The sequence below is a fragment of the Panthera tigris genome, chromosome B4, assembly GCF_018350195.1.
Source record: "Panthera tigris isolate Pti1 chromosome B4, P.tigris_Pti1_mat1.1, whole genome shotgun sequence".
NCBI lineage: Eukaryota > Metazoa > Chordata > Mammalia > Carnivora > Felidae > Panthera > Panthera tigris.
In genome coordinates this window covers 122,774,195-122,801,639 of record NC_056666.1, presented here as the reverse complement: position 1 = coordinate 122,801,639, position 27,445 = coordinate 122,774,195, and the positions used below count along the sequence as shown (strand labels likewise).

The following is a 27,445-nucleotide window of genomic DNA, read 5'->3' as shown; positions in this document are numbered from 1 at the left end:
AAACTCAGGAAACTGAGTCTCGGAGAGGTGAAGCTGTTATGCCCAGAATTCGTGATTCCCAAATACCGCCAGGGAGCCAAGTCCAATGCAAAAGCAAAGAGCCTTTATTCGAGCTAGCTCGAGCTCAATCCCCTACCTGCACCGACGCAGCGGTGAGATACCAGGGAGAGAGAGCGAGTTTCAAAAGGACAAAGGTTTTCTTGGGGCCTAGGGGCAGTTGGTGAGGTAATGGCTATGGCCTCAGCCGATTGCTGGGGAAGGGTCCTGGGGAAGGGTCAGAGTCCTGTTAGGCAGGTGAGGGAGGTGTTACTCAAGGGGAGGAGGTGTGGGCAAGGTGAAGGACACAGAACAAGATGGAGTCGGCCGGCGTAGGCCCGCCCTTTCAAAGCGAGTTGCCCAAGGTCTCCCGGGTAGTTAGGAGTGGATTTGGGCTGTGGTGTTCCAGCATCCCTTTTGGTCCTTAAGCATGTAGACTTTACCTGTATTCTCACTGCCACGTATGAGTTATGTACCTTTGGAATTTCTCCGATCCACTAAACCCTCCGTGTGGAAGGACCCAAACGATCCTCCACAGATTCCAGTGTGTCGAATAAAGCCAGGATGCCTCTGGAATTGCATCAGTGCTTAGGGCTGTAGGGCGGAGGAAGCAGGGAGGGGGCGGGAGGTGGTGTGGGGGGAGCATTGTATGTCATAGGAAGCTGGAAGCTAGCCCCCAGAAGAGATCTTGAGGTGGGGGTGAAAGTCCTTCCTGATGATGTCACCCTGCTTGTCGGCACATGGTTGTTATGGTGATGGAAACGCCTGGGGGCTGGGGGTTGCCAGTGGGAGGAAATCACCTAACATTTCAGCGTGTGAGAATTTTCTGGATGTAAATGAGCCTAGTTCAGAATGTGTCCCTTTGAGTTAGGCTGGAGACATGTGCAGGGCTTTCTGGTGATTCCATAAGCATGCTGCTCTGAGCTGCTGCTGGGTAGTCTCTGCTTACTCCAAGCCCCGGGGGGCTCCTTAGCAGGGGGTCCCGGCCTCCATCGCTGCTGCCTTTGCCACCTTCCATCTTCCTCATCCCCCGTGTTCAGTCTTGGCCGATTCCCATAGATTTTACTTGGGAATATGGCCTCTTGCATCCTCTCTCTCATGGCAACCAGGCCCTCATTCCCTTTCTCTCATCAGTCTTCATAAAGCAAAGCAGAGTCAGTCTATGGCCATTTGTGTGTGTGTGTGTGTGTGTGGGGGGGGGGGGGATCTTCCTGAAGTCCTCCCATTTGGGTTGCTGAAAATAGAAGTCATAATGTTACAGCAAATACTCAGAGCCCAGGAAGAGACAAGCCCACGCACTCTCGGGGAATCAGAAAAGACTGTTTATTGCCCACGGGTGCTGGCCCAGCGGAGTCACCTCCAAAGGCTGAGCCCCGAACCTTGGCATTGGCCTCCTTTTATGGCTGGGAGGGTAGGGGGTGGAGAGACAAAACAAAAAGGGGAGGGGCCCTTATCAGTGGTGTTATCTGGGCAGTTAGTTGGTGGAGGCAGCAGGCAAACAAGATTACGGAAGCCAAAAGTATGCAAGGGAAGCCTCGGGCATCTGGCTAGCCCCTTTTATCTTGTTTTTACTAGCTTTTCTTCTCAATAAGACTTGTCACCAAAGTGACAGAATAGCCTTTGATTCATTGGAATGGGTTTAATGATAGCAGGAATCCTGTAGAATCATCAGAGGAGGCTTTCCAGGGGTCTGGTTGCTGTCTGGGCCTCCCCCAGACATGGCTTTTCCTACCGTGGTTATGTAGCCACACGCAGTCCTGAGACATTCTGCCCTCCTAGGGTGCTGCTGGAGGCAAGGCCCTTAAGCTGGAATGTTCTTTCAGGCAGGTTTTTGAGAAATCCTGTATTATGGGCTGCGGTCTCAGGAATTGCTTGCCACTTCAGCCCTGTCCTCCCTTCTAATAAAGAGGTCTGGGCAAGCGTGCTTTGCCATGATTACCAGCTGATCCTCTGAATTAATTCAAGCGTTCACTGAGTGCCTGCGTCGTGGTGAGCCTGGTGCTAGATGCCAGGGACGCAGCAGTGGACAAGACAGACAGGGCTCCTGCCCTGATGGAGCTTATGGTAGAGTATAAAACAGACCCTACTGAGAAGTGCAGCTGAGGGAGTGGTACACGGTGGTGGTGGCCTGGCCCGGAGCCCGGAGCAGGAGGTGTGGCCTTGTCTCAGGAACTGCAGAAGCCACTCTGAATAAGTGACATTTCATCTGAGGTTTGGAGGAGGAGTGAGAGCCGATGGGACAGAGGGCCGAGGGAACAGCATGTTTGAGGACCCTGAGTCAGGGGGAGAGTGATGAACCTGAAGAATTCAGCAAGGCCAGTACGGGTCCAAGAGAGGGTGGGCAGGCTCATCAGCCTGATGGGGGAGCCGACGGGTGTGTGAGGTCACTCCCCACCAGGAGTCTGTGGCTGCAGCTCCGGAAAAGAATGCGTGCCCCGCCCCCATCCTAGGGCCTGCCGCCGGACTGTGTGCTTTGGCTCCCCCTGGTGGCTGTGATGAGAACCAGAACCCTAACTTGCTCGGTTGGTGGAAAAGACGCCTGGCTCTGAGTCTGGAAATCGCTTTTGCCCCGTGCTTCCTGCCTGTCCACTTGCTTCCTGGGTTTGCCCTTCCTTGCGAGATGCCTCTGGGCAAGTTACATCTCTGAAGGAAGGCCGGTCGGGAGGTCTTTGAGTCTAGAGGACAACGCCATGGTCGGGTCAGGTTTTACAGATTATCTGTGATATGATAAGCTTGTTTTTAGCTGGAGTCCTGGGTCACAAAAAAGTAGAGAGAATCCATGTCTGGCTGCAGTTGCATTTTTAGACAAAGTCAAACACCAGAAGAGACAGACTAAAAACAGATGTGGCAGAAGGACTGGTCCCAGAATGGCTCCATGTTGGCAGATGGCTGACTACCCTCCCAGGTGGCAGATGTGGTGGGTTGGGGAGAGTCATTTTGTTTTTCAGGGTCAGGCTTTCTTGTTGGAGCAAAGGGTAAATGCATTACAGTGCAGGATCTTGTCAGAAGGTTGTAGTAAATGGGACAATATCAGCCTTTAATGAGTAATGTATGATGTTTTGCCCTCTGATACTTTTGGAAACTTCTAAATATTTTAGATGGAACAAATCATTTATTACAAATAATTTTAAAAATAGCTCAACAGAAAAATAAAAAGAACAAAAGACAATTTACAGTAGCCACAGGAAATACGAAATATCTACGAATAAATGTAACAAGAAATGTGTGGATCTTTATTTTTATAAAACTGTTTCAGAATTATAGAAAATAAAATTTTAGTATATAGGGAGACATACCATATTCTTGGATAGAGCAACTCAATATTGTAAAGCTGTCGGTTCTTCCACAGTTGATTTATGTACATAAGACAATTCTAATTGAAATCCCAATGGGATTAAAACATTTCTAAATTTTCAAAATGATTTTAAAGTTCTTGGAGAAGAAGATATGTGAGAGTAAGAGTTTAAAATAATGAGGGCAATTTGAATGTCAACTTATTTAAACATATTATGAAGCTGTAATAATTTTAAAAAGGCTACTGGGAGCAAAAATAGACAGCTCAGTGGAACAAAATAGGAAGCTCAGGTACAGACTCAGGTATGGATATAAAAAATTAGTAAGTGATAGAAACTTTTCAAATTAGAAAGATTATGGAATAAATTGAATAAATAGTGCTGTGATAATGGTTCACTACTTGGTAAGAAGTTAAGTTACCTGAGCCATTACACCAAAATAAATCCCAAGAAGATTAGAGTTAAATGTAAATTAATGAAATTTTATGTTAAAAAAAAAACTATAAGAAAATGTTGGCATCTAAGCAAGAAAGCAAAAGAGTAAATCACAAAGAAGACAGTCGATAAATGTGTCTAAATAAATGAAATTACATGTAAATCAAAACAAAACAACACAACTCAGAAAATTAAAAACACAATTATAAGACTAGTGATAACTGGCAAAAATATTTGTGACATACGTGGCAGGCAAAAGATTAATACTTTTAATAAGTAAAAGGCTCTTAAATAAAATAATGAGCCCTTCAATAAAGATAGGCAAGATCTTGAGCAGGCCATGCAAAGAACATTTTTAGTTCTTGTCTGACTTTACTTCTTATCACTGATATATATATGTATATATATATATATATATATATACATATATATATATATATATATATATATAGTTTTGAGAGTGAGAGAGCGAGAGAGTGCAAGTGTGTGTGCACGCATGCGAGCAAGGGAGGGGCAGATGGAGAGGGAGAGAGAGACTCCTAAGCAGGCTCCACACCCAGGGTGGAGACTGATGCAGGGCTAGATCTTATCATCATGAGAACATGACCTGAGCTAAAATCAAATGTGGGACGTTTAACTGACTGAGCCACCCAGGCGCTCCACCAAGTTTTGAATTCTAATAAGGTCTAACTTAATCAGTATTTTCTTTCATGGGTTATGCTTTTTGTGGTGTAGTTAATAAATCATGACCAAAACCAAAGTCACATAGGTTTTTTTCTGTTTCCTTCTGAAACTTTTGTAGTATTTCATTTTTTTTTCATTTTTTTTTCTAACGTTTATTTATTTTTGAGACAGAGAGACAAAGCATGAACGGGGGAGGGTCAGAGAGAGGGAGACACAGAATCTGAAACAGGCTCCAGGCTCTGAGCCATCAGCACAGAGCCCGACGCGGGGCTCGAACTCACGGACCTCGAGATCATGACCTGAGCCGAAGTCGGCCACCCAACCGACTGAGCCACCCAGGCACCCCTGTAGTATTTCATTTTATATTTAGGGCTATGATTCATTTTGACTATGTGTTTTGCAAAATGTGTAATATATCTGTCTGGATTAATTTTTTTTCATACGGATGTTCAGTTGTTCCAGAACAACTTGTTAATTAAGACTTCTTCCATTGAATTGTCTTTGCTACTTTGTCAAAGATCAATTAGACATCTAGAGAAGATTTATTGGTATTGTATTGAATTTATAAGTCAAGCATCTTAACAATGTTGAGTCTTCCAGTCCATCAACATAGAATCTTTCTCAGTTTATTTAGATCTTCTTTGATATCCTTTATCAGAATTTTGTGGCTCTCTGCATATAGATCAAGTACATATTCTGTTAGATTTAGGCCTAAGTTTCTCATTTATGGGGTACTATTATAAGTGGTATTGTGTTTTAAATTTCTAATTCCAATTGTTCATTGCTGGTCTATAGGAAAGCAGTTGGCTTTTGTATATTAACCTTGTATCCTGCAACCTTGTTATAATCACTTACCAGTTCTACGAGTTTTTTGTTGATTCTTTGGGATTTTCTACACAGACAGGTCTATCTTTTGTGAACAAAATCAGTTTTATTTCTTCCTTCCCAACATGTATATCTTTTATTTCCTTTTCTTGTCTTATTGCACTAGCTGGGACTCCCAGTATCATTCAGTAGGAGTGGTGAGAGGGGATATCCTCACCTCAGCTTTTTACTGCCGTCAGTGGCTCACCAGCCACCATCACCTCTCACCTGGCCTATCGTAATGGCCTCCTAACTAGTCCTCCTACTTTCATTTTTGTTCCAAAAAAGTTCCATTTCGGTTTAGTAGCCAGAATGAGCTTTTAGAAATATATACCAGATCATGTCACTTTCCAGGTTAAGATCATTCCAGAGACCTGCTGCTGCACCAATACTAAAATCTGAACTCCTCAGTTTAATTTATAATCATTTGTATAATCTACCCCCAACATGCCTAGGTAGCGTCATCTTATAAGAATCTTCCTTTTGGCCTCTAGATGCCAGCCACTCTGGCCTTCTTTCTGTCCTTCAAGTACATTCTGCCTTTTGGCCTTGGCACCAGCTGTTGCCTCTGCCAGGAATGTTCTTCCCACTCATATTTTTGTAGTACCAGTTCTTTCTGGTTATTTAGATCTCAGCCGAAGTGTCACTTTCTCAGAGTGGCCTACCCCATCTGATGTTATACCTAGTCATTCTCTATCTTGTCAGTGGGTTTTAATTCTTGGCATAGCTTTTACTGCTACCTGACTTTGTCTAGTTTCCTTTTTGTTTTTAAATTAATTAATTTATTTTTTATTGTCTGTCTCTGCTCCCTGCTGCCCTCTCCTCTCTGACCCTCCCAGCTGCTGGGATGTAAGCTCCACGAAAGGAGGACTCTGCCTCTTGCGTTCACTGCTGTGTTCCTGGCACCCGCAGCAGCACCCGGCACGGTGTGGCTGCTGAATGGCCCCTTCCTATGTCTCCACCCTGATCCTGAACCAAACAGCTCGCTCTCTCTGCTCTTCAGTCCCCTAAGCACCTTGCTTTTTCCTGCCCTAGAGCCTTTGCATTGTGCTCTTCCTCTGCCCAGAATTTTTACACCCTCCCTCCCTCATTTTGCTGCAACAGCTTCTATTCTTTTTTAAACTCTCAGCTCAATTGTCATTTCTATGGAGAAACCTCCCGTAGTTCATATCACCATCTCTTTCATGGTTCTTTTCATGGTTTGAATTTATATTCATTTGTATGAAGGATAAACTGTCTGGATGTAGCCCCACTTAGCAGGATGGTTTTCTTATACTTGGTGTGTCCAGAACCATGTTGAAGATGACACACGTCCTGCTGGCATGCCACATGTGATGGTAACGTTGATCGCATTTTACTAGAGCGAAATGGATGTGGGGCTGTCACCATTCACACAAAATTTTAAAAAGAAAACTTTACCGGGGCGGCGGGGGGGCATCTTTATACTCCATTTTTAAACCTGTCTGAAACCATGGCTTGGAGCCAGCAGAGGAGGCTGTGGCTGTGGATTCCAGTGCAACCATCAACACTGCTATTCAGGCAGTTAAACTTTACACCCATTCCAAGCTGTAAATGTTAGTCGCCCCCCCCCCACACCCCATAAAGAGACCATTAACTTAAAAAAAAAAAACACATAATATATAGGATGATCTCAAGTTTATTATTTTTTTGAGAGAGTTTATAAATAAGTTTATTTATTTTGAGAGACAGAGAGAGCACAAGCAATAGAGGGGCAGAGAGAGAGAGAGAGAGAGGGAGAGAGAGAGAGAGAGAGAGAGAGAGAGAGAGAGAATCCCAAGCAGGCTCTGAGATCTGCTCTGAGCCAGAAACAGTGTTTGATCCCACAACTGTGAGATATGACCTGAGCTGAAATCAAGAGTCGGATGCTTAACCAACTGAGCCACCCAGGTGCCCCTCAAGTTAGTTTTTAAAAAATGTGTATGGAGCATCTGGGTGGCTCAGTCAGTTAAGTGTCCAACTTCAGCTCAGGTCATGATCTCGAGGTTCATGAGTTTGAGCCTCATATCGGGCTCTCTGCTGTCAGTGCAGAGCCCTCTTTGGAGCCTCTGTCCCCCCACCTGTCTCTGCCCCTCTCCGTTCGTGTGCTCTCTCTCTCTCTCTCAAAAATAAACATTAAAAAAATGTGTTTGGATACATGCAAAAGATCAGAGGTGCATACAACAATATGTTAATGCAGATTATCTTTGAATGATGCAATTATGAGTGATTTCTTCTTTGTACTTTTCTATATTTCTCAATTTTCCTATAATGTACACATACTAGTTTTATAGTGAGAAAAGTTATTTTCTTATCTATCCCAACTATATGTTTGTGCTAAGTAAATGAACACGAGGATGTGGTCAGTGGCAGGAAGGGTTCATGAATGAAGATTTGTTGGAGCACTGAGATTGTTGAATTGAGTGTGGAACATAGTGAATGAACATAGTCCATTCCCACCTGAGCCCTTGACAGGTGGGCTGGACCTGGTAATCCTCATAGAATTTGCAAGACCAAGCCGGCCCTGGGCAAGGGCCCATCCCTTAGCTCTTTGTCCAGACCACCCTCAGCTGCTCTAAGCATCTACTTACAGTTCTTAGATTCCTTTGTCACTTGGCTTGACCCACCAGTTCTCATACCCACCTTAGGTCCGTTTGCTTGGATGGCCACTGTGGACGAGAGTCTTGTCTCTCTCCCTTGACTCTGATTTGGTTTTAGCTCTTGGACTCGAAGCACTACAGCTTTGGTTCGAAGCCTCCTGGCCTCTCTGTGGTGCTGAGGGCTACAATGCTTTTTGTTGGGAGCCTGGGATATTGTCTGACACATAGTAGATGTTCAATAAATGTTTGTACTGTGCACAAATGGTGATCCCTGGAGAAGTTGGCAGAAGGAAAACAGGAGTGCATTCATTGTCTGGGTGGCCTACAGCGTGAGCGATGGAACAGATGAAGAACAAGGAATATATTTTTGTCCAGCAGATTAGATGCAATAATTTGAAATTAAACAGTCGTCAAATGTAGAAGTTCGTATACTGGGATGTTTGGGAAGAAAAATTCTGAAAATGATGACTTTGTAGTACCATGTATTTAACTGAATCTTCAAGTTAAAAAATTCTGTGTATTTTCATTTGTATATAATAGGGTATAACACACACACACACACACAAACACACACACACAGACACACACAGTATGTTCCTTATTTGGTCCTTTTAACATTTTGTTCTTTCTGTCAAAGCCAGTAATTCAAGATAGTTACAACAGAGGGCAGAATTGTGTAAGTAATTTAAACACCTTTTTATTCTTGCCTGACAATGCCCCCCAAGTTCAAATTGCAGCATTATATAGACTGCACTATAGAAATACTCTTTGACTCTCTGGTTTTCAAATTTTACGTATCAAAAGATCATTTAAAAGCATTAGAGTTGTTGTTTATGTCATTGTTTGAAATACTTGGTAATATATGTAAACATTCATAAAAGCAAAAAGCTAATCCCTTGAGAGAGAAATACTGAAGTGTGGATAATGTGTTTAACTCCTGTGTCAAGATTAAGTATTGGATGCTCTTTGTTCCTTTCTGAATATGCTTTAGGTTTATTTACCTTTCCTCCCATTCTAGTGCTGGAATGTGGGCTTTTTGAGGTTACCACCATGGATAAATGCCGATTAATGTTCTTTATTGTGAAATTTCTGAAGCTTATGGGCAAGATCAATGAAGCAGAAGGATTATTCTTGACTGTCGAGAACATGTTAGTGCAGGTAAAGTGGGAAGCTGCTTTATTTTTTTATTTTTTTTAAATTTAAAAATTTTTAATTTTTCATATAATTTATTTAATTTACATCCAAGTTAGTTAGCTTATAGTGCAACAATGATTTCAGGAGTAGATTCCTTAGTGCCCCTTACCCATTTAGCCCATCCCCCCTCCCACAACCCCTCCAGTAACCCCCTGTTTGTTCTCCATATTTAAGAGTCTCTTATGTTTGGTCCCCCTCCCTGTTTTTATATTATTTTTATTTCCCTTCCCCTATGTTCATCTGTTTTGTCTCTTAAAGTCCTCATATGAGTGAAGTCATATGATATTTGTCTTTCTCTGACTAATTTCGCTTAGCATAATACCCTCTAGTTCCATCCATGCAGTTGCAAATGGCAAGATTTCATTCTTTCGGATTGCCAAGTAATACCCCATTGTCTATATATACCACATGTTCTTTATCCATTCATCCATCAATGGACATTTGGGCCCTTTCCATACTTTGGCTATTGTCAATAGTGCTGCTATAAACATGGGGGTGCATGTGTCCCTTCGAAACAGCACCCCTGTATCCCTCGGATAAATGCCTAGTAGTGCAATTGCTGGGTTGTAGGGTAGTTCTATTTTTAGTTTTTTGAGGAACCTCCATGCTGTTTTCTAGAGTGGCTGCACCAGCTTGCATTCCCACCAACGATGCAAAAGAGATCCTCTTTCTCCGCATCCTCGTCAACATCTGTTGTTGCCTGAGTTGTTAATGTTAGCCATTCTGACAGGGGTCAGGTGGTATCTCGGTGTGGTTTTGATTTGTATTTCCCTGATGATGAGTGATGTCAAGCACTTTTTCATGAGTCAGTTGGCCATCTGGAGGGAAATTGCTTTAAATCATTCAGATGTGATTCCTTTTGTGTTAGATATTTTCAGCCATCACTTACCTTTGTTCCTTTGTAAGTTAGTCCACAAAGAGAGGAATTAACAATAAATAACAAAGAACAAATTAATTACATCAATTAGAGAAGAAGCTAACTTTAATCCATACCCCAAACTGTAGATTAATGATGACAAGAAGTGAATAGATAGGAGTCATTTTTGAAGGAATATGTACCAATAGGTGCCAGTTTGTGGGAGGAAAAGAGGAATGTTGATAAAGCAAAAAAAAAAAAAAATAATAATAATAATAATTGATTGAAATGAACTAATAACAGACCGATTAAGGTCTTGGTTATGGTTTTAATTGGTTGTAATTTTCACAAAGATGTTGGGGAAGGTTGATTATCTTGTCTCTATGTTGATTTTTTTGGAAATACTAACTTTTGGCTTTCTTGAATACACTGAAAGTTTTATTCATAATGCATAACTATGTTTATGATGACATTTAACTGCCCTTTAAAATAATTATAAATTTTTACTGATTTCAGTAGACCAAGAGTGGTATAACCGAAGACAAAACTGTTTTTATTTTAAAACAAAGACCTTCAAGTTTTGATAAAACACTGCCTCTGCCCCCATCACACACATCTTTATAGAAGGAATTCTTTAAAACATTTTTTTTAAATGTTTATTTATGTTTGAGAGAGAGAGGGGGAGAAAGACAGAGTGTGAGTGGGGGAAGGGCAGAGAGAGAGGGAGACACAGAATCCAAAGCAGGCTCCCCTGATGTGGGGCTTGAACTCACGGAGTGCAAAATCATGACCTGAGCCAAAGTCGGATGCTTAACTGACTGAGCCACTCAGGTGCCCTGGAAGGAATTCTATCTAAAGAGATTAAGAAGACCTACCACTATAAGTATCTCTATGGTGGAGACCATGCTTATTTACCAGTTTTGTGTCCTCTGTGGCGTATTACAACCTACAGGTGCCTCATAAATGAATCAGTGAGTCAGTCTGAATTTGCAAATAACTTCATGTCCTTAGAAGGCAGCACAGGGTAGTAAATAGAGCATGTGAGGTTTTCGGGCTGACCCAAATTTAAAGTGCTTTGGCACTTACTGTTGTGTGACCTTGGCAAGAATTTTGACCTCAAGGGGTTGTTAACAGGGTCAAGTAAGAAAGCGTACAACCCACTGCACACAATGTATGGCACATAGTAGCTGTTTTGTGAGTGCTGTCTATGGGTTATAAAGTAACGGAGGCCTAGGTTAGAAATAATGAGAGAGCTTGATTTACACAATTTTGGCCACTCCTTGGTCTTTCAGGGACTGGAGTCCAGTGATTCTCTGCTGTCTTCTTATGACTGTGGACTTTCCCCCTGCACCCCCGATTTTTTTTCCCCCATGAGATCCAGATGTTCATCACTGACAGGTGTCTCTCTGGAGAGCACCAGCTATCTTATGAGGTAATCACTGAAGGCCTGGTTGCAGTCATTCACTTAGTCATTCACTCATTCATCTACTCACCGAGGGCCCAGCCTCGCCTGAGCACTGTGCCAGGAGTTGGGACGAGAGCGGTGAGCGAGGCGGGCGCAGTCTCTGCCCGCACGGAGCTCCGTGTCTGGCTGGAAGTCCCTGCCAACGTCCCCAACGGTGATGAAGCATCATCTGTAAAATACATGGCTGTGAACCGACAAGGCAGCTTCGCAGGAGGCGTGTCAGAGCTTAGACCTTCGAAGGGCATTTCCCTCTTCAGAGAACTCCTTTGGGAGGCATCAATCTTAGGATTCCGCTCTCAAAATAATTTTGGTAGAGTTCTGGGGACTAGCCACCGTGGAGATTATTGAAAGGATTTTCTTCAGGCTCTGAAGGTACTTCCAAAAGAGACGTTCTGAAACTACTTTGGTGACGACGACGTCTTTGAAGTAGGTGCCCACCCTTCTAGAAGGGGGAGGTTCTCATTATTTGTGACGTGTTCTCATTCCGTACTTCTATCACTGTCCTCGTTACTTCTGCTGAAGTTATTGAAAAACTTGAATGCATGGTTTTCAATGGGGAGGCAGTTTTGTCCCCATGGGAGTATACGGCAACGCCAGAGAGATTTTTGGTTGTCACAGCTTGCGGAGGGCAGGGTTGCTACCGGCATCTAGTGGGGAGAAGCCAGGGGCACTGCTATGTACCCCACGTGCATATGACACCCCCTCACTCCACTCCACACACACGCACAACTCAGAGTTAGCCTGCCCCAAATGTCAGTGGTGCTCAGGTTGAGAAACTGATTTAATTGTTTGTTTAAAAAAAAAAAAAAAAAAAAAGTAGGTCTCCGGTGCCTGTGTGGCTCATTTGGTTAAGTGTCTGACTCTTGATTTCGGCTCTGGTCATGATCTCACAGTTTCTGAGCTCGAGCCCCATGTCCGGCTCTGTGCTGAGCTGCTTGGGATTCTCTCCTCTCTCTCTCTCTCTCTCTCTCTCTCTCTCTGCCCCTTCCCCACTCATGAGCATGTACACACACTCTCTCTCTCTCAAAATAAATAAATAAACTTACAAAAAAAGTAGGTCTCATGACTCTCCCCCTCCAGTCTCACAGCAGGTACCCCAGGCAGCTGGAAATCCAGAAGATACTTTTGTGAAGGGGCCTCTGGTTATGCATCGGGAGCTCACTTGTTAAGAAAATGTATATAGGGCAGAGCTTTGGAGATAGGAGGTCTAGGTGAGACATCCTTGCTTTCCTCCTTGCTAGCCATGTGGGCTGGGGTGACTTACTGAATCTCTGGAGCCTCAGTTTCCCCAGGCATAATAGAGGAGTAATAATCCCCATTTTGTAGCATTTCTGTACACATCCATTGAGGTCATGCATAGCAGGTGCATAGCTCAGCCAGTGCTCTGTAGGTCATGTGGCCAGTGCAGACCATGACCTAAGAATGAAACTCTGTGAGTGCTTCAACCACTGTGAATATAAACACGTATTTACTGAGTGCCCATGAAGCTCAGAGCTGGGATTGTGGGGTCTCTGCCCTCAAGAAGTAGATAGTCTGGAGTTAGAATAAAAGATGTTTTCATAAAAAGGAAGCTTGACCATATTCCACCGCATTTGCCACACTGATGAGTGGGCCACATGGGCAGTGAGACTCAAGGGCGGTGGGACCACGGTGGCCTGGCAGGGGGTTGGGAGCTGTCCCGCTCGCCGTGCCTGGGGCTTCTGCCCCTCTCAGGCTGACCGGAAACATGGCCGGGACACGGGGAGGCCTCAAGGAACCCCTGAGGACTTGAGTCTGGTTGACAGGGGTGGGGAGATCCGAAGAGGAAGCTGATATGGAGAGGAAGACAATACATTTTCCATGTTTAAGCTACCACATTTGCAGCTGGGGCAAGATACCCAAGTGGGTTCTCCAGCCAGCTGGGGGAAAGGTAGGGCTGGAAATCTGGAGAGAGGCTGGGGGGCATCTACATACATGTGAGTGCTGAGACCAGGGAAACAAGGACCTCTGAGTGATGGTAGGAGTTGGTTACTGGGAAGTTATGTATACTTAAAAGGAGAAAAAAGACCTTATGAAGCAGTAAGAGATTAGAAGAGGGTCGGGATATCATATTTCCTCCAAGCCAAGGAAGGAGGGCTGCTTAGAGGACTGGACAAATGAGGACTGAAGGAAGGCCCTTAGGTCTGGTGAGTGGGGCGTCAATGGTAACCCGAGAGACGGAAGGGGACGTATGTGGGAGGAACCGAACTGTAGGGCTTTAAGAGACGAATGTGTGATAATGAAATGGAGAGGCAGCATGTATTGCTATTAGTTTGAGAAGCTCGTCAGTGAAAGCAGAAAGATGAAAAGTCACGATATTATCAACTTCAGGTGAGGTTTGATCCAGGATATGTGTGTTTGTGTGGAGCAGGACAGGAGCCAAGGAGGGGGGCAGATTGGAGATGCCAGTGGGGACTCTGTGAGGGGAACAGGACTCTGACAGTTCAGGGAGGGGTGAGTCCTTGGAAAGGAGGTTGGGCACTTCTTCCTCTGAGATAGAGAGGAGGGAAGAAAATGGGTGAACACAGGGCTAAGTTGAAATTTAAAAGAAAAGGGTAAATGAAGTATACCAGACTGCAATTTCCTGATATCTATTTCCCCCTTTCATAGTAAGCAATGTGCCCCCTCCTGAATGTTTAGCCTGACAAATGATTGTTTGGAAAGAAGACTAAGTTTCCCAGCTTTCCTTGAAGCTAGATATGAGCTCATGCCTAAGTTTTGGATGATGAGATGTAAGTGAGAGTGATGTGGATAACTTCTAAGAAGTTTTCATGAAGTGAAGAGTCTGACCTTCTCCTCTTTCCTCCTTCCTGCTGGTTGGATTGTGGATACAATGGCTGGAGACGCAGCAGCTGTTTTAGACAAAGAGGCGTCCTTGGGAATGGAGGTCAGGCAGGGTCAAGCAACAAGACAAAAGGTATCTGAGTCTCTGACACTGTGGTGTGTCTGTAGCTCTGGGCCACCCACTTCCTGACTTTTGCATGGATGAGAAATCAAGTCACTGTTCATTTGGGTTTGCTGTTGCTTGCAGCTTGTTGTAAACCGAACCACTACCTGGGGGCAATCTGAGGCTTTGTCAGTACAGCCAGCATGGACGCCATCTTTGAAGTGGAGGATAGGAAGTGCGAGCAGTAGGGGTCTAGGATAGATCTAGATCTAGGTCCGGGATGGCTGCTGAGAAAGGGGGCACTTCTAAAGATACATATGACGGACGTGTGAAAGGACTACAGGCCTGTGGGCCCAGAGGTGCCGTACCATACCTGGCTGCCTCCAGGGCTCAAGGGGTCAGTATCTCAGAGCAGAGGTAACCCGTTTCCCAGACACCTGTTGGAAAGCTCTTGGGTCAAGCTGCAGAAGGTCAGTGTGTGACACGAAGAGCACTTTCAGTAGGCACAGGAGAGCAGGAAGAATTCAGGCCAGGGAGCCAGGATCAGTCAGTCCTTTCCTGGCTAACACCACGGTATAGCGTAAACTATTACATAACCAGTGATGATGGTGGTTCATTTGAATAGGGTATTACTTGTTACCAAACGTACTCACAGATATTCTTGTTAATGTTATGTTTTCTGAAATGGGATATTAATAGTAAGATAACCCATCTTTAACTAATTTCTTGCATCGGACATTTAGAAGATTGTAACCAACTGGAGTGTTCTTATGTGTTGAAAAAGTTTTGGTAGAGGAGTGATTTAAGTGCCCCTGAAATAAATATGCTGAACCAGTAAAGGGAATTTATTAAAAAAATTTTTTTTAATGTTTATTTATTTTTGAGACAGAGACAGCACACGAGTGGGGTGGGGCAGAGAGGGAGACACAGAATCCAAAGCAGGCTCCAGACTCCAAGCTGTCAGCACAGAGCCTGATGCGGGGCTCGAACCCACAAACTGTGAGATCATGACCTGAGCCGAAGTTGGACACTCAACCGACTGAGCCATCCAGGCGCCCAGGAATTTATTTTTTTTAAAGTTTATTATTTATTTTGAGAGAGAGAGAGAGAGAGAGAGAGAGAGAGAGAGAGGGAAAGAAAATCCCAGGCAGGCTCTACACTGTCAGCAGAGAGCCCAGTGTGGGGCTCGAACTCACAGAGCATGAGATCATGACCTGAGCATAAGTCGGATGCCAAAGGGAATCTAAATTCGAGTCTCTAAGCAAAAATGTGTCAAATGTAAAATAAACAGATGTCTGGTCACCCTGGAATTCAAGGGCCATTTAGATAGTGTTTTTGGGTGTTCATCTGAATGCTAGATAAAACCTTCCCTGGGAACTTTAACATATGTGAGACATTGTCATATCATTCTTCAAAAATATTTGTTACGACTCTTAACTAACAACCTCTGAAAACATTTCCCCAAATTTAGTTTTAGTTTACAATGTCTCCCAATAGCGATTTCATCCTTTTATAAATATTTAGAATTCTCTAAGAAAAGAAACAATGTAAAGCCTACCGTCTTTTGCAAGTTCATTATAAAACGAGCCTCTCTTGGGTGGGTGGCTACTGTGCCCAATCTCATGCGGAGTTCCCTCAGGACTGGTGTCCTTTTCATTTTGTGCAGACTCAGTCCCTGACAGAGATGCTTCCCAAAGTACAGAATGCTACTGGAGAACTCTATCTTGAAGTAGGGATGACTCAGGAGGGGTTCCAGTGTTTCCAGAGAGCATGGTCGAACCTGATGGATATTTCCCCCAGCGACGTGAAAGACGGCCAGGACTTAGTGAAGCAAAAAGGTATGGCGGACACGTGCAGAGAGAATAACCCGATGGGTTTCAGAGGTAGATCGACTCTGGGCTATTGCCACCCACCAAGAAAGGGGAGTGGGTGTATGTGCTTTTGTGCACTTGAGTATTTTGGCGGGCAGGTGAGGGTTGACCATTAACCCTCCTCTTCTGACAGAGCAGCCTTAGGGCATGTTGAAGGCCGTTGTGTTGTGCCTCAGGAAGGGGGCCCTTCAGAGGACTCTGAAGCCTGCCTTTCTGGGTTTGAATCTCACCTCTCCACTTACTGGCTCTCTGCCCTTAGACGCATGACTCAACCTTTCTGGGGCACCTTTTTCATATTTATAAGGGACGGATAAAAAGAGTGTCGATTGCACGTTGTTGTGAGACTAGAGGTGTTCGTAAGAGACCATGAGACATGCAGAATGGTGCCTGGCATATAGTTAGGTCCTCAAGGGAGCCGTTGCTTTATTCTCCAGCATTTGATGCCCGAGGCTGCTGTGGTACCGCTAATTGAGCAGAGACAAAGAATGTTTAGTGAATGAAGATATTAAGCATTTTCGACCCACTGATTTACAGTCAGACTAAGCTGAAGGATTCTAGACTTGTGCCATATTGAAATGGCTGCATTCATTAGCTTTTGTTGTATAACAAACCACCCCAAAGCTCAGCTATTCCAACAATGGCCATTTACCATTGTCCATCGTCTGTGGGTTGGCTGGGGGCCTTCCACAGGTGTGGGGTGGGCTCGGCAGATGAGCGCTGGGCTCACGCGAGTGTCTGAGATCAGCAGGCAGGGCCAACATGGCTGCCTGGTCTACCACGGCTTCATGTAGATGTCTGGTGTTTGTCTCCTCAGATGACGGGGTGGCTGGACCATGGGTTCCTCATCCTGCAGGAGGATAGCGAGGGCCCGTTCACTTGGTGGCTCACAGGATTCCAAAAGGAGGGGAGCAGAAGCCTGTGCCCAGGCACTAACCTAGGCTTAGAACTGGCACAGAGCCCCTTCAGCAGCATTCGATTGGTCAAAGTGAGTCACCAGCCTTCTCTCAAAGGTGGAGAGAGACTCCACCTCTTTCTTTAATTTTATTTATTTATATTTTATTTTATTTTTTTAAATTTACATCCAAATTAGTTAGCATATAGTGCAACAATGATTTCAGGAGTAGATTCCTTAAGCCCCTTACCCATTTAGCCCATCCCCCCTCCCACACCCCCTCCAGTAACCCTCTGTTTGTTCTCCATATTTATGAGTCTCTTCTGTTTTGTCCCCCTCCCTGTTTTTATATTATTTTTGCTTCCCTTCCCCTATGTTCATCTGTTTTGTCTCTTAAAGTCCTCATATGACTGAAGTCATATGATATTTGTCTTTCTCTGACTGATATTAGCATAATACCCTCCAGTTCCATCCATGTAGTTGCAAGTGGCAAGATTTCATTCTTTTTGATTGCTGAGTAATACCCCATTGTCTATATATACCACATGTTCTTTATCCATTCATCCATCGATGGACATTCAGGCTCTTTCCATACTTTGGCCATTGTTGATAGTGCTGCTATAAACATGGGGGTGCGTATGTCCCTTAGAAACAGCACACCTGTATCCCTTGGATAAATGCCTAGTAGTGCAATTGCTGGGTCGCAGTGTAGTTCTATTTTTAGTTTTTTGAGGAACCTCCATACTGTTTTCCAGAGTGGCTGCACCAGCTTGCATTCCCACCAACAATGCAAAAGAGATCCTCTTTCTCCGCATCCTTGCCAACATCTGTTGTTGACTGAGTTGTTAATGTTAGCCATTCTGACAGGGGTCAGGTGGTATCTCAGTGTGGTTTTGATTTGTATTTCCCTGATGATGAGTGAAGTTGAGCATTTTTTCATGTGTCGGTTGGCCATTTGAATTTATTCTTTGGAGAAGTGTCTATTCATGTCATTTGCCCATTCTTCATTGGATTATATGTTTTTTGGGTGTTGAGTTTGATAAGTTCTTTATAGATTTTGGATACGAATCCTTTATCTGATACATCGTTTGCAAATCTCTTCTCCCATTCTGTTGGTTGCCTTTTAGTTTTGCTGATTGTTTCCTTCACTGTGCAGAAGCTTTTTATTTTGATGAGGTCCCAGTAGTTCATTTTTGCTTTTGTTTCCCTTGCTTCTGGAGATGTGTTGAGTAAGAAGTTGCTGCAGGCAAGATCAAAGAGGTTTTTTCCTGCTTTATCCTTGAGGATTTTGATGGCTTCCTGTCTTACATTGAGGTCTTTCATCCATTTTGAATTTTTGTGAATTGTGTAAGAAAGTGGTCCAGGTTCATTCTTCTGCATGTCGCTGTCCAGTTTTCCCAGCACCACTTGCTGAAGAGATTGTCTTTATTCTATTGGATATTCTTTCCTGCTTTGTCAAAGATTAGATGGCCACTAATGTTTGTGGGTCCATTTCTGGGTTCTCTATTCTGTTCCATTGATCTGAGTGTCTGTTTTTGTACCAGTACCATACTGTCTTGATGATTACAGCTTTGTAATACAGCTTGAAGTCTGGGATTGAGATGCCTCCTGCTTTGGTTTTCTTTTTCAAAATTGCTTTGGCTATTCAGGGTCTTTTCTTGCCCATTAAGGATGATGTTAGCATTGGGTCGTTCATATATGGCTTTTATGATCTTGAGGTATGATCCTTCTATCCCTACTTTCTTGGGGGTTTTTATCAAGAAAGGATGCTGTATTTTGTCAAATGCTTTCTCTGCATTTATTGAGAGGATCATATGGTTCTTGTCCTTTCTTTTATTGATGTGATAAATCATGTTAATTGTTTTGCAGATATTGAACCAGCCCTGTATCCCAGGTATAAATCCTACTTGGTCATGGTGAATAATTTTATTAATGTATTGTTGGATCCGGTTGGCTAATATCTTGTTGAGGATTTTTGCATCCATGTTCATCAGGGAAATTGGTCTATTGTTCTCCTCTTTGGTGGGGTCTCTGTCTGGTTTTAGAATCAAGGTAATGCTGGCCTCATAGAAAGAGTTTGGAAGTTTTCCTTCCATTTCTATTTTTTGGAACAGCTTCAAGAGAATAGGTGTTACTTCTTCCTTAAGTGTTTGGTAGAATTCCCCTGGAGAGCCATCTGGCCCTGGACTCTTGTTTTTTGGCAGATTTTTGATCACTAATTCGATTTCTTTACTGGTTATGGGTCTGTTTGAATTTTCTATTTCTTCCTGTTTCAGTTTTGTTAGTGTATATGTTTCTAGGAATTTGTCCATTTCTTCCAGATTGCCCATTTTATTGGCATATAATTGCTCATAATATTCTCTTATTATTGTTTTTATTTCTGTTGTGTTGGTTGTGATCTCTCCTCTTTCATTCTTGATTTTATTTATTTGGGTCCTTTCCTTTTTCTTTCTGATCAAACTGGCTAGTGGTTTATCAATTTTGTTAATTCTTTCAAAGAACCAGCTTCTGGTTTCATTGATCTGTTCTACTGGTTTTTGTTTGTTTGTTTGTTTTGTTTGTTTGTTTTCTATATCATTAATTTCTGCTCTAATCTTTATTATTTCCTGTCTTCTGCTGGTTTTGGGTTTTATTTACTGTTCTTTTTCCAGCTCCTTAAGGCATAAGGTTAGGTTGTGTATCTGAGATCTTTCTGCCTTTTTTAGGAAGGCCTGGATTCCTATATACTTTCCTCTTATGACCGCCTTTGCTGCGTCCCAGAGGTTTTGGGTTGTGGTGTTATCATTTTCATTGACTTCTATATACTTCTTAATTTCCTCTTCAGCTGCTCGGTTAGCCCATTCATTCTTTCGTAGGATGTTCTTCAGTCTCCAAGTATTTGTTACCTTTCCAATTTTTTTCTTGTGGTTGATTTTGAGTTTCATAGTGTTGTGGTCTGAAAATATGCATGGTATGATCTCGATTTTTTGTACTTGCTGAGGGCCAAATTGTGTCCAAGTATATGGTCTATTCTGGAGAACATTTCATGTGCACTGGAGAAGAATGTATATTCTGCTGCTTTAGGATGAAATGTTCTAAATATATCTGTTAAGTCCACCTGGTCCAATGTGTCATTCAAAGCCATTGTTTCCTTGTTGATGTTTTGATTAGATGATCTGTCCATTGTTGTGAGTGGGGGAGAGACTCCACCTCTTGATGGGAGGAGGCATAGAGTGACATTGCAAAGGGGAATCAGTACAAGTTGGCATGGGGGGTTACGGCTGTTTTTGCAATCTACCACCATGGCTAGAAGATCAAAGGTCACCTTGGGCAAGCCACTTCTCCTCACTAGATATCATCTATAAATCCACTTTGATAGTAATAGTTCTCATTTGTTGAATGCTTGTTATGTATGACACTTTATGCTCATGATCTTTTATCTTCAAATATACCTGATGTGGTATGTATTGCTACCCCCATTTTATAGATGAGGGAACTGAAGGTCAGAAAGATAGAATAATTTAAACTACTTCAGCTCCCACAGCCAGCAGATTTGGAGCTGGGAGTTCAAGCTAGGCCTGTCTGACCCTAAAGTCTGTCTGCAATAACTCCTCACTATACAGAATCTCTTCTAGCATTGATGTGTATGAAGCTATAATCCTTGATATACAGAGTATAGCTTCTGAGGCACCCTCATGCAGGCAGGACTGGTTACAGGCATGCTAGGACCTTGGTGAGCAGAGGATACCAGGGGGGGAACCAGGGGCACTTAGGTGGGTTCTGGGACTGGCCTTCCAAAGCCAGCTGGGCAGTTCAAAGTACAGAGCTCCAAGGAATTGAGCAGACCTTGGCATGGGGTAGACAAATGTGTTTCCCCAAGGAGGTCAAACCAGCAGGAGGGGTGGGGTCCCGCTGAAAAGAGATGCTTGAGGGTAGATCATTGTCCTTATCAGCAACTTTGATGGGGACCCACTATAGCTCCAGGCTTCTGACAAGAGTCAGGCCGGGATTCAGGGCCCAAGAGAGCAGATAAAGGGAGAGGGGCAAGGATTCCAGCCTGGCCAGAGCTCATACATTCAAGAACTGTGTACTGAGCACCTGCGATGCACCCAGGGCTTTGCTGAACCCAGTACAGTGAGCAGGACAGTCACCAACACTGCCCTCTAATGGAGGTGACAGGTAACACACAATGATTGCAGGTTGGAATAAATACAATGGAAGACACAGAGGAGCCACAGGTAGAGCTTAAGCAGGGGGAGGGTCTGCCTCTGAAGGGTCAAGAGGGCATTTAAGTTGAGACATGTGGTCCTGGCAAAGGAGACAGCATGTGCAGAGCCGTGGGGTGGGAAGGGGCTTGGCCTGTGCTAGCCGTGGGAAGAGCCTCCCTGAGCAAAGGGCAGGAGGCAGCTGGGCCCGAATTGTATCGGGCCTTGGGCAAGCATTCGGATTTTATTCTCAGTGAGGGGGAAGCCGTTACAGAGAGTTAGGCTGGGGATGGCATCATCCGATTTCTGTTTTGAGACCACTTTTGCTGCGGTGTGGAGAATGGACTACATGGCGGGTGAGAGGGGACATTGGGAGATCGGGTACATGGCTCTATCCCTCCCTGATGCCCAAGTGAAAGACGTGAGGCCCTGGGTGAGGTGGGGGTGGGGCAGTGAATGTGGTCCCACTGACGACGGAAAAGATGCCTCTTGACAGTTTCATGGTAATCTTCTATAATCACAACTGAATTCCATAGCACAGGGAGTTAAGTCTGATTTTCTTTACTGCCACCAATGCTGGACTAATGCCTTCTGGGAACATTGTTGGGGCTTTTTCTCTTCCTAACAAAGTAGGGCTTAGAAAATCCTTTCTGCATTTTAGGACTCTGTATTAGTGTCAGAATATATAACTCTTAATAAAGGAGCAAGATGCTGGGCCTTTGCAGAAGGTACATCCCCAAGGCAGTGTGTATCTAGGGATAGCTCATGATTTCTTAGTTGGATTTATAGGGCTAATTCATGTGCTTCTTGTTGTAAGCTTTATCATTTTATTATTATTGCAAGACTGTGCTGGCTGCCTTCTGTAGGACTTGGCTACCACAGTGATGATCCATATTCTTACTTAATTTCTGATCTATTCATTTGCAAAACGGTCTCAGAATTCAGTTCCAATCTGTTGTCTTAGCTCTTCAGCCTTGTAATTGCTGTGCACACACAAATTCGTTGTATGAAAACCAAGCCCTGTGCAATGTAGGCCAGGAATTGATTTATTAAGAAAATCCTGGCTATTGGCAGTGATGAAGAAATGATGTTAAATGCTCTGCCTAAGTCTTTTGTAGAACAAAAAAACCTTAAGCATCGTCTTCTTTGCCAAAATGTATTCTCTGCAGGCAGAGTGCTGAACAACCTGGTAAAGTCAGCAAGTGAAAAGTACTTAAAAGAAAATCATATTTTGGAATGTGCTACTGAAATTTCCAGCTTTTTGGACAACAACCCCTGTGACCAGGCTACCATGAAATACACCGAAGGTGTTCTGATGTAAACATGAATTTTTTTCTTGAAAAATTATTGTTTTCTGTACTAGTTTTTATTAAGATTAATATTCTTTTTTTTTTTAACATTTATTTGTTTTTGAGAGAAAGAATGTAGCATGAGTGGGGGAGGGGCAGAGAGAGGAGGACAGAGGATCTGAAGCAGGCTCCACGCTGTCAGCACAGAGCCTGATGTGTGGCTTGAACTCACAAACCGTGAGATCATGACCTGAACTGCAATTAGGAGTCGGCCTCTTAACCGACTGAACCACCCAGGTGCCCCAAGATTAAGATTCTTAAGCCACACTTGTTAATCCATTTTCCATCTAACTGGGTGAAGAAATGCCGAATGTTAGCATTTCTATCCTCTGCTTCTGTGGTTCTCAACTAGGGGTGACTTTGCTCCTCAGGGCACCTCTGGTAATGTCTGGAGGCATTTGGAGGGGTTCTTACTGACACCTAGTGGGTAGAGGCCAGGATGATGCTACACATTATACAATACACAAGACAGCCCCACAACATAGTACCTAGCCCAAGTGTCAATAGTGATCGGGTTGAGAATAGTGTCTAGTTTCTTATAAGATATTCACTTATCTCCTTATAAGTCACTGTGAAGGTCTTGAATCTCTACATTAGAAACTGCTCTGCTGTTCTGTTTCTTTCTGTATAAAATTAAAGATGTTTGTAAGAATTACCTTTGATAGTACAATGAAGTAGCCAATAATATCATACCTAGTAAAGACACACATGCATTTTATTCTCAGATTTGCTGCTGGAGACACGTCTCTTGCAAAAATGAGACTTCAAGAATGCTTAAATATCAGGAGAAGTTTGTTTGGTGAGAAAAATATCCTAGTTGGAGAAATTATGGAATTTTTAGCAGATTTACTATCTTTTCTACCGGAAGAGAGTGAAAGGTAAATTTATATCAAATGTTCTAAGTAGCGTGTCTTCTCCTCCCCCCTCCCGCCCCCCACCAAAATACCAGTGGCTGGGAGGTCTGGGGTTGACCCATCGAGGGTGCCTCACTTCTTTGACTGCAGCCTTGTTCAGAAACCTGAGAGTTCTGTCCCTGTCTGTCAGGACACTGACTGTAATGTATTTGAAAGGACCTCTTGACCCATGAATTGTGTAGAAGTTTTTGCAGTAGGAAAAATACAAAGGAGTGTGATGTTGTTGTGTTTCCCTGAATCACTCCCAGGCCTTGTGAGGAAGATGTACAGCCGACCCTTAAACCACACAGGTGTGAACTGTGTGGATCCACTTATATATGGATTTAAAAAAAATAAATACGGTACAGGACTGTAAATGCATTTTTTCTTCCTTATGATTTTCCTCATAACATTTTCTTTTCCCTAGCTTATTTCGTTGTAAGAGTACAGTATATACAATACGTATGATATACAAGTCTGTACTAATTGACTGCTTATGTTATCAGTAACACAGTCAACGGTACACTATTAAAGTTTTGGGGAGTCAAAAGATATGCACATTTTCAGTTGCACAGGGGTTGGTGTCCCTCTCCGCGCCCCCCCCCCCCCCCCCCCAGCGTGGTTCAAGGGTTAACTGTATTTATATCCTGACTCTGTGCAGGTCTCAGCTCCATTGTCTGTGGGGCCACACCCCATGGGTCTCCTCCTGGAAGACCCAGGCTTTCCCTCTGTGTTTTCCTTCTCCTCTCCTCGCTTGGGAAGTCCCCTTCCTCTCCTGTGACGCTTGGGGCTTTCCTTCTGCTCTCCACACAAGGCAATGTTAAGGCTGTTAGAGAAAAAACTGTTCATAATGATGTAGGGCAGGCCTGGCCCAGGGACCCAGAGTGGGGTGCTGTGAGACCAGCTAAGGGGTCCTAGGCTTCAGGCAGGATGGAAATCAAACATGAGCCAGCAGGAGGTGAAAGCAGAGTTTACTGAAAAAAAAAAAAAAATATATATATATATATATATAGAGAGAGAGAGAGAGAGACAGACAGACAGACAGACAGGCAGACAGACAGACAGATGGGGTGTCCAGGAGACTCAGAAAGGAAAAGAGCGCGAGTCTCATTTTTGCTTGGGGTCTGGGAGTTTTTACTGAGGATGGCGGTCTGGTGTACATGTCCCCTCAGGCATCCAGGAACCAGCTAGATCAAAGATGAGGGCCCAGGTGTTAGTTCTTGGAGCCAGGGGTCCTTGGCGTGGAGATGTCTAGTGCTTGTGGTCTGGAGTACCCGTGATGGCTTCTTCTGGTCATTCTCGCCCGGCCCGTCCTTAGATGTTATCTATTCCTGAGAAATCATTAATTCCTTGTCCCTGGCAAGGAGGACATATGCTCTTTGCCTTCTGAGGCATGTGTAGAGTGGGTAGGGGTGCAGGTCCTAGCAAGAATAAAAGCCAGAAAAGAAGGAAAAAAACAACTTTTTCTCTCATGGAGTCCCTTTGCTTTTCCTGTCTCAGTAACACTTGTTAAAGAAAGATAAGGGGGACTTTTTTTCAGGTCCTGCAGTGAGGTTTTGCAGGGGAGAGATTGGACACAACCCCCAATACAAAGAGAATTTGTGTGTGGGGGGGATCGGTGGACGGAAAATTGCTGAGAAGAAACATCGGGGGTGAGGAGGATTCAAGCTCAATGGACCTAAGGGGATTCTTTTTTTTTTTTTTTTAATGTTTTCTTAAATTTTTTAATGTTTATTTATATTTGAGAGAGAGCGCAAGTGGGGGAGGGGCAGAGAGAGAGGGAGACAGAGGATCCCAAGCAGGCTGTGCACTGACAGCAATGAGCCCTGTGGGGCTTGAACTCACGAACCGTGAGATCATGACCTGAGCTGAAGTCAGACGCTCAACCGACTGAGCCACCCAGGTGCCCCCGACCTAACAGGATGCTTGCTGAAAGCAGGCCGGCATGATCAGACCTCACCTGGGGGATGACGGGGAATGAGGAACCCGGTTTTGACAGTGATCAGACATCAGGGGGCGGGGAGTCCTCTTTAAACGGACTTATCAGGATTCTTGCTAAAATTGGACGGTGCAGAAATGAACACAGACATCTAAAAGTTAAGGCCTGTTTGAGAAAGAGTGAGAAGGCCGTGAGCGGAGTTTGGTCAAGGAGAGATTCTTTGTCAGTTCCTGTGTTTGGGAGAGGGGTATAGGTGTCATTCTATGGGTGGAATCAGCGTTAGCATCTACCACTTCTCTCGCCAGATGGGTGTGAGAGAAGGTTCTTTGTGAGTCCAGACGCTGATACACCCCACCCTTCCTTTGGCTCTGGCTCACACCCTCTCAGAGCCGAGTCAGCCAACCGGAAGGCTGGAGATGCTCTAGGTTATATTACAAAGTTGTGGAGTTTTCGTAGTTTCTGTCCCTCCGCTCTCTGTTCTCCGTCTTACCTCTCCCCAGACAGGCAACCTCTTCCCACTTTTGCTCCCAGGAGGGATGAGAGGTTGCCAATGGGCACTTAGTCTTTCTTGGAGTATTCACCTTCAAAAGCGTAGCCCAAATGAGCACGTAGTTAGGGTTAACTTTACAGGTGCTGTCCCATTCATTTCCTCGTTGGTAAAATGAGAGTGAGGATAGTGTCTTCCTCACAGGGTGACTGTGAGGACGAAGAGATCCCGTCTGTGAAGTGCTTAGCGGAAAGCCTGGCACATTCCAAAAGGGCTCATTAAATGGGGTTCTTAGTATTGTTATTTTGCTCCGCATCAGGTAATTGTTTAGGTGCCGGATACCAGATAAGCCTCCTTTCGTTCCCCTTAAGACCCGCACCTGTGAACACAGACAGGCCTTTCTTTAGAGAAGCAAACAGCTTGACAGTGAAACCAATGCCTCGCAAAAGAAAAATCTAAACACTAGCATACTGACTGAGTCATCCGTGCTGCCTGGGGCTGCCCCATCACAAGTCCACAGCGGGTGGGGTGTGAATCACAGACGCTTAATATTGCTAGTCCGTTCCACAGGGGGGGCCTCTGCGGCAGACAGCCTGACCATACTCGGATGCCTTTTGCCCAGGTCTCATTAGCAGCGATCAACCTTCTGGAGTAACAGGAAGCCTTTTTCCTTGTGGAAGGTTGTCCTTAGGTGACTACATCTTTCTTAGCATTAGTTAAGGCCAGGAGATATTTTGCTGTGCGACTCGCCTCACCTCTCACACATGTGTAGATCCTTTGTCCCGGTGGCCAGGTGCCCTCGAGACAGCGCTCATGCACTACAGAAATGATCCGTGGGATCCTGAGGGCCTTGCAGCATGGGGGTGGGGAGGGCTGGAAAAAGGAGGTTAAATTAAAAGCAACAGGACAGAGAAGAGTGAATAAGCTGTCTTAAGAGGAACAGTAAATGTTCTCAGTAAAATAAATGTCATCTACTCTTTCTTGACTTTGTATCCACTCATCAGCAGCTACCCTTTCATCAGTCACCTTTTCAAGGTCAAGTTTCTTCCTGACTTCCCATTCATTGTCTTTGAACATCTACCTCCATCCAGCTCCATTTTCTCTACTCCAGTGAATGTCATCAGGAACATGTTACATGTGTCCCTTTGTACTTTTTGATCTTGTTGGCCTTCTCATGCTGAGGTAAGGACTGTGCTGATGACTCCCTTCTGGAAACAACTCTCTTCTGGTGCCTGAGATCCCCTCCCTCCTGGATCTCTTCTCTGATGATCCCTTCTCAGTTCTTTTGTGGGTTTCCTCTTTCTCTCACTGACTCTTGTTCAAATGATGGTGCTCCCTTGGGTTCAGTTCATGGATGCTGTGCTTGGACGCTGGTCTCAATTTTAGCCCCCCAACCTCACCTGTGCCTAGAGCTTCAGCCATAAGGTGCTGGCTGCCTGCCATCATGTTCCTCTTAGACCTATCATCTATTGGGTGTCTCCACTTGAGTATTCCAAAGTAT

At 44.2% G+C, this 27,445-nt stretch overlaps 1 protein-coding gene across 1 annotated transcript in view; it reads left to right on the top strand.

Annotated features, from left to right (window-relative positions):
• LOC102970303 (putative tetratricopeptide repeat protein 41) overlaps positions 1–27,445 on the top strand; it is an 84,804-nt gene that overhangs the window by 48,047 nt on the left and 9,312 nt on the right. Inside the window, 4 exon segments of the mRNA XM_042993054.1 lie at positions 8,928–9,067; positions 15,996–16,167; positions 22,446–22,593; positions 23,351–23,503. Coding sequence (XP_042848988.1) covers positions 8,928–9,067; positions 15,996–16,167; positions 22,446–22,593; positions 23,351–23,503 — 613 coding nt within the window.